Here is an 11,743-nt window from a genome sequence, read left to right on the forward strand (position 1 = left end):
GTTTTTGAAGCTGCACATCCATACCCCTCACACCCACAAATCAAAGCTGTAGCCAGATCCTAACAGCCAGGCCACACTTCCCAGGTGACAACTCATTAATCTCATTAAGGAAGCTAAATTAATTTGGACTAACTGGCTGAAAGGCACTCCTGATTCCTTCTCATAGAATCTGTACATTTTACCCCACACTGTGCTTAAGCTCCTGCTTTCAGACCAGCCGGAGCCCAGACGACTGTCTCTCAAGGAATCATTTTGTTTGGACCCAAGGCGTCCTCCTGGGACCCTTGAGCTTTGCTCAAAGGACCCGCCTCTCCAGAAAAGGGGCAGAAGTCTCTCCATCTCACCTTTTCCCTCTGTGTGCAGCACTGACGAAGGAGCCTGACAAGGGGAGCTTCTGGAACAGTCCATACAAGGACTCTAATGGACAAGGCCTTGTGGGAGATTGGGGTTGGAGGGGAGATAGGTAGGTAGTTGTTCAAAGGGGTCCACTTGCAAGCTCCAAGTTTCTTTCAAATCTACGCTCCATTCTACTACATTGAATATCCCTATTTGTTTTATTATAAAATTGTGCCATTACCCTCCTCCCCACAAATTAAAATTGGCATTCTGAAGGAGCTACCTTTTATCCTAAGGCCCCCTTACTCCTGGCACACAGCTATAAAGCCCTGAGGGTATGTGTGGCTTAGTCTGAAAAGCATGATTTTGGTGTAGTTACCCTTCATGTCAGTTACAGCTGAGGAACTGAGTCGCAGACGGACTCTGCTAGGAAACTGACATACCCAGAGACCCACATGTGACAAGTGGCCAAGCTGCGTCTGAACTCCTCCTGACTCCTGGTCCAGAGCTCTAGCTCTCTGTCTCTCTCACTCTCTTCCTGTCTCTCCCGCTCTCAGCCTCTCACTCTCTTGCTCGCTTTCAGTCTCTGTGTGGCTCTGACACTCTCTTGCCCCTGAGGAGCTCAGGGCTGAAGCACAGGGGCTTGGACGGTGGTCCGGGAAGACAAGATGGAAAGGGCTGGAAGGACACGAGGCATAGCCTCTGCCTAAGGGGGCATTATTTCTGGGCAAAATGCACTCTTTTCTTTCCCAGTTCTGCTGCTGGTCATTCTAAAAAGGCTGTGTGAGCAAGACCTCAAGCAGTACTGGAGGGTTCCAGGGTGGCTGCTCCCAGGCTGCAGGGAAAAGTGAGGCATGGATCAAGCAGATGGCTCCATGCCTCTCCTCTCTGTCCTGCAGGTAGGGCGTGAGGACACCGGCCACTCCTTGTACGACTACAAGGAAGCTTTGATGCTTCCAGCCTCACATGCGGTGAAACTGCCTTACTTTTTCCATGCTGGAGAGACAGGTGAGCCGTGCAGAGACAATCAGGACTGAGGAGGTGATGGGCGGGAGGCTCCTCGCCATTGCTCACGAGTGTCGATGGGGCCCTTGGCAGTGGAGGGGGTCTAGAGTCATTTATGGCCCTTCTTCATTTCATGTATGTCCTCCCTTTTCATCTCGACAGCAGCCCCAGGAGAAGGGACCACGCTGACAGTAATAGTACCAGGCACTTCACATATGTTATTTCTAATTCTCACTCCAGTCCTGCTAAGAAGTTGTTTTTATCCCCATTTTATAAATGAAGAGCCCAAGGCTCCACACAGTGTAACTGGTCCAAGGATAAAGGGCTGGTCAGTGGCAGGGTCTGAATCTGAGCACTTTGTGATGAACGGTGAGGTGAGGTGAACTCACCTGTCCCAAGTCACACACTGTTCAGTGGCAGAAGTGGGACTAGACTCGGGCTGCCCTGGCATCTAGGAGGCTCTGTCCACACGCAGCAGTGCTGAAGAGGAGCCCCTGTCCTGCCCAGGCAGCCTGGCTGCTCTCGTTCCCGAAATGTCCTAGCCCAGCCACATCTTAGTTCCCCAAAGCTCAGTCCACGGGCTCACTAGTCACTTCACAGCCCCTCCCGTATTCCAGTCCTTAAATGCATAAACCCTAAGCAAAAGGAGTATCAGATCATGGCTGCAATCTCAGATCGAAATGAAGATTTGGGGGCTTTGACTGGGAGGAAAGCTTGCTGCCACCCGCCCCCGGCGTCTCTCAGAACACCGAGGAGATGAGGAGAACGCGGTGGGAACTTGAGTTTCACAACCAGGCTCAAACCTTGGTTTATCACACCATCTCTCTGAGGAAGGGTCCCTGTGCATTAATCTCTTTTTCCTGACATTTTGAGTCACTTTAGATCCAATTTAGATCAAAGCTGTTCTAGGAGATTTGAAGAACTGTTTATGGGGGATGGGGAAGGGGGTTGCCAGCCCTGAAGAGCTTGTGGTCCAGTTGGGAAAACCGTGCCTACCTGTGTGAAACCACTTCAACAGTATGAAGCACTGTAACACAGGACCTACCCAAATTCCAAAATATATGGTTGCAGGAGAGGATTTTGCCAGGACTTGGGTATTTAATACCAACGAGTAATGTCCTTATTAAAAAAGAAGAAGAAGAGCCAGTCTTTGAAATCCACCTGAAGCACATGCCCTCACCAGCAGTGGGAATTGCTTGGGTTTGATTCCTGACAGAGAAGTGGAGTTTTCATATTTTCCATGTGGCATGCTTTGGGCTGCCAGGAATGGAATGCGCACATCCAACGGGTTTTACAGTAAGATTGTCTATTATCTCACATAATAAGCATATTATCTCACATAATAAGCAACCTATGCTGTCCTCATCGTATCTGGGATTTCGCCCAACTTGGTTGTGGGATAGTGAAGTCACATTCAGGTGTGACCGTATCCAGTACAGTAGAAGACGAGATGTCTCCTCCAGGGCATCTTCTTCTATTACGGCAGAAGCCTCAGGAGAGCCCCACCAATAACCTCCCAGGCCAGCCTTAGGGCTGTGCTAGCTGCTTGGGAAGCTGAGAGAGTCAGGACCTGTCATTTTCACCCTGTAAAGAGGGCCCACCTGCCAGGAAGGCACAGCAGGGATGGCTGCTGAGGACCAGCAACAGCATCTGCCACGACTTTGTTCATGCTGGCCATCATCATCTTGCCATTGATATTGTCCTACGAGTACTGTTAAAGTATAAATTAAAAAAGTATAAATTAAAGTAAGTACATACAAATAATTATATTGACAGAGTCTGCAGCACACTGTTGTAAAGATCATAAATATAAAATTCCCAGAAAATAGCTCTGGAAACAAACAAAAAATGGAAAGAAAGAATATGGACTGTGGGGTCAGATAGACCGAGGTTTGAAAGCCAGTTTTGCTACTTACCAGCCGAGTATCCTCCTTCAATTTATGAAGCCTTTGTAAGTTTCAACGTCCTCATCTGTTACATACATACATAGGTACCTGCACACCATACCTCTCTTTAGTATTGTTATAAGGAAAATGTGTGTGTGCGTGTATTTGTGTTAATGTGCGCTTCTCTCCCTTTTCTTGCTTGGGGGGTCTGAAGCCTTTATCTGAGGATGATCTGTGGGTCAGATCCATCCTATTTAAGATGACCCCTGTACCCCCAGACTGGCAGGGTACTTCCGTAGACAGAAACCTTCTGGATGCCCTAATACTGAACTCTACCAGGATTGGCCATGGATTTGCTTTGAGTAAACACCCAGCAGTCTGGGCTGACTCCTGGAAGAAGGACATCCCCATCGAGGTCTGTCCCATCTCCAACCAGGTATGCATGATCCATGGGACCAGTCCAGTATGATCTTTTGCCCCAACCTCAACCTCTGCTCTGATTCCCAAACTTTTTCCCGGTATAATTTCTCTCTCCTTAACTCACTTGTTTTCTGTATTCCTCCACTCTCTCCCTCCATTAGTAGAAACATTTAGGAATGGCCCTTTGCCCAAACCATTCCTCACAATGAGGCAGCAGAGAGGGTCACCGGTGGGGTGGAATTTTAGGCAAAGCTGTAGACAAACCTAAAGGGACACTGGGGAAGGCCAGGGAAGTGGGGGGGGCGGGGCGTAGGATCCTGCTGCTTCCACAGTTGCTCGGGTTCTCTGTGCACCTTCCTGTTGCTGTGTTGAGGAGAGCTGCTCTGCGCAGGACCGAGAGAGACCAAAGGTTTGTGGTGGTGATGAAACCCGGAGAAAAGCAGAGCATGAGGACTGACTCTATTCTTCCTGTCAGGACTTTGCCCAGAAGTCATCCCAATGTTCAGAATAGTGATGGGGATTAAAAGGAGCTGATTATGCTCTAGGGTCTCACCTCCCTTGTGATGACTCTTTTTATGGATCAAAATTTGTTTTTCTCCTTTGCCTCCTATTGGGCAGGTTCTGAAACTGGTATCTGACTTGAGAAACCACCCTGCAGCTGTTCTGATGGCCACCGGGTACCCCATGGTGATCAGCTCTGATGACCCAGCTTTGTTTGGAGCCAAAGGCTTGTCCTATGATTTCTATGAGGCCTTCATGGGCATTGGGGGGATGGTGGCTGACCTGAGGACACTCAAACAGCTGGCCATGAACTCTATCAAGTGAGTCTCCTGTGCACTTCCCACTCCCTCTTCCATCCTACAACTTGTGTTTACACCTCCCAGAGGTTTGGGGCAGAAGCCTGGAAGGTTTCTGTGGGTTTTCTCCACCTCGCCTCTGTTTTGTTCTTGCTCCTGGACTGAGGAGAAATGTGCTCCTCAAACATCTGAGATCCCCTCATACTGCTTGTCCCGTCCCACAACCCCTTCCCTGGGGCTGACCTGGGTGCTTCTTTTCCTGCAGGTACAGCGCCCTGTTGGATATGGAGAAAAAGGTGGCCATGAAAACCTGGGAGGAGAGTTGGAATAAGTTTGTAGCTGACCTGGCCAGGAGGCCAAACTGAGAAGGCAGCCATTCATCACCCAATTCTTCTCCTTCCCTCCACAAGCCCTCTTCATTTTCTTTCAATCATTCTTGAATCCACTCCAGTGTAGTCTCCACCTCCATTTCTTTATCAAAAGTGACCTTGTGAAGGTCGTCAGTGGACTCCATATTGCTTGAGCTCTCAGAAATCAGTTGACCGAACTCATCTTTTTGAAATACTCTCCTCTCAGCCTCAGTGACATCAACTCTCTTCGTTTTCTCCTTTCTGGGCATTGCTTCCAAAGTCCCTTTTCCAGATGCTCCTTCTCCATCTGATCTCTGTGTTGAATTTCCTCAGTGCTCAGTCCTGCCTCTCTTGGTTCTTGTCTCTTTGTTTCTCTCTTCTACTTTTCTCTTCTCTTCTCACTATCTACTCTTTTCCTAGTCTCATTCATTCCTTTGCTTTTAAATGCTACTTATTTACTGATGATGCCCACATTTATTTATTCACTTGGATGGCTCACAGGAATCTCAGAAACCTCCCTTGTGCACTTGTGAATTCTCAATCTCTTTCCTTTCAACCTTGTCCTGGTCTTTCCCATCTTGGTAAATGGCACTTCCATCCATTCCACACAGTTGCTCAAAGGAGAAATTTTCAGTGAAATTCCTGATACTCCTCTCTCCCCTGGTCCCTCCATCAAAATCTCTCTTGATTCTATCCACCCCTCTCCACCTCTACTGCTATTGGCTGAGTTGAAGCCACTATCACCTCTTGCCTGACTTTTGACAACAGCCTCCTAATTGATCTCCTCATTTTTGCCTTCTCAAATTCATTTTTCATGGAACAATGGCTTTCTAAGAATTAAATTAAATCAGGTTACTCCATTGCTTACAACTCAGTGCACTTAGAAAAACTCAGATGTCTCAACAGGGCATATAGCATCCTGTTTAATCTGGACCCCTTTCAGCATCATCCCACCCCAGTCGCCCCTAGTGCACCAGACTCTGGCCATACTGGCCCTTTGTTCCTCAGCTGTGCTAAGCTCTATACTACATCAGGGTCTTTCTCATTCTCTCTGCCTGGAATGTCCTTGTGCGCACCCTTCAGGTTTCAGGTTTCCTGTCATTGTCTCAGGAAGTTTTCCCAGAACCCTAACCTGTTATTCTGTCTCACGGCACTTATTTTCCTTCATGACTCTTATCACAATTCGTAATTACATATTTATCTCTGTGTTTGCAGTCTCTCTCCCACCAGACTGTAAGCTCCCTATGGGCAGGCACGAATGATATATGTACATGGTGAACCCAGAGCCTAGCTCCATGCCCTGCACCTAGTCAGTACTCAATAAAAGATGTGTTGAATGAATAGATACAACCTGTATGTATTGAGCTGGTTACTGAGGCAGGAGAGAGCAGAGCAGAGTCTCCCCAAACACAAGACCTCGTGGGATCAGATTCTGGCTCCTGGCCTGGTCTTTGGGAGAAGAAAGGCCTTGTCCTCACTTGACTACAGGGTGTGAAGGAGAATCAAAGAATTCCTCAAAAGTCCTGGGTGGATTCAGATGTCTTCTCCTCCATCATCCATCACCTGCATCTGAGCTCTCAGGCAGCAGCCAACCCGCTCTCCATTTGTAGTTTATCACTGTTTGGTTCATGGTACTGGGAAAAGCCTTGCTGACCAGGAGGCCTCAACCACAGGCTGATTCCCAGATGGAACAAAATGACCTCTAAGATCCTGTCTACTTCTAAGGGTCTTTGATTCATTGCCTTAACCAACTCCAGTAGATCAGCTGACTTACTTTTTTTTTTTAAAGATTGGCACCTGAGCTAATATCTGTTGCCAATCTTCTTTCTTTTCTTTCTGTTTTTTTTCCTTCTTCTTCTCCCCAAAGCCCCTGAGTACATAGTTGTATATTCTAGTTTTAGGTGCTTCTGGCTCTGCTATGTGGGACGCTGCCTCAGTGTGGCTTGACGAGCCGTGCCATGTCTGCGCCAGGGATCTGAACTGGCAAAACCCTGGGCTGCTGAAACAGAGTGCGCGGACTTAACCACTCAGCCACGGGGCTGACCCCTGACTTACATTTAATACATGGTGAAAATGGAACGTAGTAGAATGGGCTTCAGTAGCAAGTTGCCATGGTTACTGGGGTCTCCCAGGAGTGTAAGGTCTCTGGCCTGGCCTCAATGTAATCTCTGATTTGGCAAAATAAACCAGCTACAGTCTTGCCTTCAGGGCTGGTTCAATAGGCTGAATCCTAGCAGAGAACTAGGAACACCAACAGAACCAGAATCTGAGTTATGAAGATCTGGGAACAGGTTGTAGCCCCCTCAGACCTGAGTAATATTTCTGCTGGGGGTAGAGTAGATGAAGCTGATTTCACTCATTCCTCCTGCAGGACGTCCCAGAGGGTGCCCTGACAGAAAGGTCTTTTGGAAAAAATGTGTCTTAATTGAATTTCAGTATACAAATGAGGCTGCATCTGGGGACTTGCTAGTTATTTAAAGAAAATCTGCAGCAAAGCTTTCTGTTAACAAGATGTCTTTTTGTAATTTGAATTCATGCAGTCTATATTTTTTAATTTATTTCTTAGAGTGAGGTTAAATCCTTTTTCCTTCTTTGTCAGATGAATTGTCTGGGCTGGAAAAACCTAAAGGCCCCTGCCTGGAGAGTCCCTGACATGCCAGGATCTTTGCACAGCATGTCCCCACTGTCTGGCCTGTGGTGGACGCCCCAGCCAGCTGCCTGTTCTCGGGTCCTGAAATTTTGCTTCTGTCGGCACAGCGCCCTGGAAGGGCAGGACGGCTTCTAGAAATTCAAAACAAGGGATTGTTGTTGGAGATGTGAATCATCCTTTTTCCCAGCTGGTTAGAAGTTGGGCTTCAACTTCAGGGAAAACCATGGAACATCTATCTTATTATCTTGAAATGACGTGAAACCTTCAGAAAACTTGCAAGAATACTACAAAGAACTCTGAGATACTCTTTGCCCAGGTTCCCCAATGTGAGCATTCTACATTTGCTGTATCATTCTCTATCCATACCCATATCCAGATCTCTCTTGATGTCTATATCTGTATATCCTATTTTTTCTAACCAGTTGAGACTTAAGTTGCAGACACTATGCCCGTTACTTCTAAATACTCCAGTGTACATTTCCTAAAGACGGTGCCGTTCTCATATGTAACCACCCTAACCATCAAAATCAGGAAGTGAACACTGACAGGATACTACCATCTGGCCCTGGCCCTTCCAAGCAGTTTTTTCTGGCCCAGAATCCAGTCCAGGATCACGTGATACATTTGGTTATCAACTCTCTCTTGTCTCTTTCAGTCTGGAACAGTTCCTCAGTCTTTCCTTGTCTTTTGTGACCTTGACATTTTTGAAGAGTACAAGCCAGTCGTTTTGCAAAGTGTCCCTCATTTCGGGATTGTCTAACGTTTCCTTGTGAGGAGATTCCAGTCATGCACTTGTGAGAGGAATGCCTCAGAAGTGGTGTCTTGTCCTTCCCAGTGCGTCGCATCAGGGGCACGAGGGCCAGGACCTGCCGGCCGTGGTCTGCACCAGCAAACAACAGCCAGTCACTGAAATTTCAGTCTGTTGTTAAACCAGCAGCAGTCCGAAATTCGTCACTGTGGGAGTTTTCACACCGCAGAAATCAGCAAATGTTAGGAATCAGTGCCCTGCCCCCAGCAGTTGTTAAACATATCCCAGCACAGCAACGCAGCCAACTTGTTTGTCCTATTACGATGCCGTTAACTTTGGTCACTTTGTTAAGGTGGTGTCTACCAGGATTTGCCACTGTAAAGTTTTTCCCTTTGTGACTAATAAATATTTAGTGGGGAGACATCATAACTCTATGTAAAAATCTTATTCCTCAGGAAAGCTTTACCCATTTGTTTTTGCCTCCATTAGGGTCATTGTCTGAATCTGCTGTTGCTATGATGGTTGCTCTTCCAGTTATCTGTGCTGTGTAACAAATTATCCCAAAACTGAGTGGCTTAGAAAATAATAAATTATTTAGTTTTGTTATTTATCTATCTCTCACAGTTTCTGTGGGCCAGGGATTTGGGAAGGGCCAGCTGGGCAGTTCTGGGTGGGGTCTCTCATGGGGTTGCAGTCACAGTGGTGGTGGAGCTGGGGCTGCTGGGAGCTGGCCAGGCTTCACCTGTCTCTACACAGTCTCAGAGCTCAGTCACGCGGCCTCCTCCGCGGGCGCCAGTCTGGGAGTCTGCACTTCAGGGCAGCCAAAGGCTTGAGAGTAAGTCTTCAGGGAATAGAGCAGAAGCTCTATTGTTTTTTCTGATATAACCTTGGAAGTCACATGTGTCACTTCTGCCATACTCTATAGGTCATATCTCTCTAGTCTAAACTCTCCTGGTTTCAAGAGGAGGGAACAGAGACCCTACCTTCTGATGGAAGTCTGTCCAAGTCACATTGTAAGAAGGGCATGTACGATTAGAAATATTGTTAAAAAATATTTTGGAAAATACGATCACCAAATGGTGACTTTCTAGTGCCACTATTTCTTCCATATTTATTAGTTGCCATTCTGCTGTAAGGAAGAGCTTCCTCTCATTTGTTTATTTATTTATCAGCATGGCTCATGGATTCTGACTCTATTCGATGGACTATAATCTATTACTATCATTATGTATTTTGATGTCACACCTTCCAGATTTGGCCATGGGAGCCCTGTCAAGCTGACTCCTGTGACTCTTTGATAAATCTCTATAATTTTTTCAGCACTTCCTTACTTTCTGACACAATAAAATGTTCTAAGTTTATTTTATGTTTTCTCTATCTCATGCTGGAGATCAACCATTTCTCCAGAGAACTCTGGTTCTTTTAAGTAGAGAATAGTACTTAGAAGCCTTAATCTGGGCATTAGATGTCCCCTTGGCTACTGGTGTGTGTGTGTGTGTGTGTGTGTGTGTGTATACACACACATAAATATGATTTATATATATATATATATACACATAAATACAACTTATATATTTAAAAATAGAAATACGTATTTATGCACATAAATTTATATCTATTTTCCACATACATTAAATCTATCATTTTACACATATATATTTATACACATTAAGTCTACTTTCAAATTTATCTATGTATATTAAAAAACCATGAGTTTGCGCCCATACCTCCAAGTCCATTCCACACCCTAGCGTTTTTTCCAGCCTCTGCTCTTCCCACCTCTATAACTCTGTTCCCCGCAAGTAAGAAACCTGGCTCCCGCTGTCCTCAGTGCATTGTTATATTTGCTCATTCCTCTTGTGCGTAGTCCATGTTCCTCTCCTACTGCCGCCTCTTTAGCTGGCCCCACAGGTCCCTCTGGCCCCAGATGCCTCAAACGAAGGGAGGGGAACCAATCAAGAAAAGGGAAGGAGAGGGAAGAGGAAAAGATTTGGAAGAAGAGGAGAAAGCCATGGAGTTTTTAGAGTGTGAAGTGGCCCCTAGACTGGGGACAGGTTTACAGGCGTCACCGAAGCTTCCGTTTCAGGGCTTGCACACGCGTGGGCCTCTTCTAAGAGAAATTGTGTATCAGTGAGTTTAAACGGTCTTTCTTCAAGGGCGCCCTTCAAATACGTGTAAGCCTCAGAAGCCCACAAAGTCTGAGTCAGTTCTTCATCTGGAATGAGGACAACGAGGGGGAGGTACATTGGCTTCAGAAGCCTGACTAACACGAGATGAACATTATAAGGTCCTCAGCCTGGAGGGGACCCTGAAAGGCTAAACCGTGTCCCACCTTCTGGGGGAGCGGCCCGCCACTTCCTCAGGAAGAAGTGCCTGTTTGTTTCAAAGCGCACCAGAGTAGGCTTCTGTAGCCCGCCTCAGCCAGCAAAGTCCAGAATCCCCAAACGTTCTTTTCCCAAGGCCAGGAATCTGAATGATGATGTGACCCTTGCCCCTCACAAAAACTGACCGCTTGAGGATTGGATATATATAAACGTATCTATAGGCCCAAATTAAGTTAGCATGCTAGATTATAAACATGTATTATTGTCACATACATAATATATGTATGTTACTTTAAATAGCAGTCATCCTAAAAATAACGTAACCTTCCTTGTCCTTTCTCCTCTGTCCTGGGAAGGATATGAATAAAACCCTGGGCCTGGAAGAGCTGCTGGGGTGTTGCGAGCATGGCTGGGGCAGGCAGCAGCTTCGACTGGCTGGGCCCTGAGCAACGCTGCTCCCTCAGGCGGACGCAGTGTGAGGCCAGGGCAGAGGTGCGGGTTCATTCTGCCCAGGCTTCTGAGCTGACAGCCTCTTCCTCCTCCACCTGCAGCATGGCCCGGACCCAACCTTCTAAAGGGCTTTTGCCTGGGGACTGTCCAGAGACCACAGTCAGGGGGACAAGGTTTGTCCAGGTCCAGCCAGACCTCTCTGCAGTTGGGGAGGGTGGGAGGACTGGAATTTCTAGATTCACAGAATATCAGAGCTGGGAGAAGCCTAAATATCATCTTATCTAACCTCCTTGTATTTCAGAGAACTTGGTTAAGGCCCAGAGAGGGTAAATAACTTGCAAGGTCACACAGTAGGTGACAGCAGGTTTCTCCAGTCTTAGCTCTGCGCTCACCCTAAAGCGTGGGCTCTCTCCTCTCCTTGTCTGAATTGCCTCTCAGGGGTTCCCCACGAACTCCTGGTGGGCCTAGTTTGGTTCTCTGGCTCCGAGGGTGCGGTTGGGGCAGCCTCAGCCCCTGACCCACCCACGGACAATCCTTGCCTGACCTGGAGCAGCGAGTTCCCTCCAGGGACCCTGGCCCTCCTCTGGCCCTCCTCTGGCCCTGCCCCAGTCCGGACATGGCCTCCGCTTCCTGTCCCCAGGAGGAGTGGGCTCTTGGAGCGCGGCCCGACAGCGCGTGGGCAGAGAGGGGCTGTCTCCGCGGGCAGAGGCCGTCCATCCCCGCGGACAGAGGCCGTGCGTCCCCGCGGGCAGAGGCCAGGCGTCCCCGCGGGCAGAG

The 11,743-nt window shown here is 47.6% G+C and overlaps 1 protein-coding gene across 1 annotated transcript in view; it reads left to right on the forward strand.

Annotated features, from left to right (window-relative positions):
* The window catches only part of ADA2 (adenosine deaminase 2), a 29,896-nt gene extending 21,094 nt beyond the window's left edge, over positions 1 to 8,802 (forward strand). Inside the window, exons 7-10 of the mRNA XM_070618922.1 lie at positions 1,236 to 1,344; positions 3,506 to 3,663; positions 4,266 to 4,468; positions 4,710 to 8,802. Coding sequence (XP_070475023.1) covers positions 1,236 to 1,344; positions 3,506 to 3,663; positions 4,266 to 4,468; positions 4,710 to 4,809 — 570 coding nt within the window. The 3' untranslated portion in view covers positions 4,810 to 8,802. The remainder of the gene's footprint in view (positions 1 to 1,235; positions 1,345 to 3,505; positions 3,664 to 4,265; positions 4,469 to 4,709) is intronic.
* The last annotated feature ends 2,941 nt before the right edge of the window (positions 8,803 to 11,743 follow it).

Source organism: Equus przewalskii, chromosome 5 (assembly GCF_037783145.1).
Source record: "Equus przewalskii isolate Varuska chromosome 5, EquPr2, whole genome shotgun sequence".
In the NCBI taxonomy this organism is placed as follows: domain Eukaryota; kingdom Metazoa; phylum Chordata; class Mammalia; order Perissodactyla; family Equidae; genus Equus; species Equus przewalskii.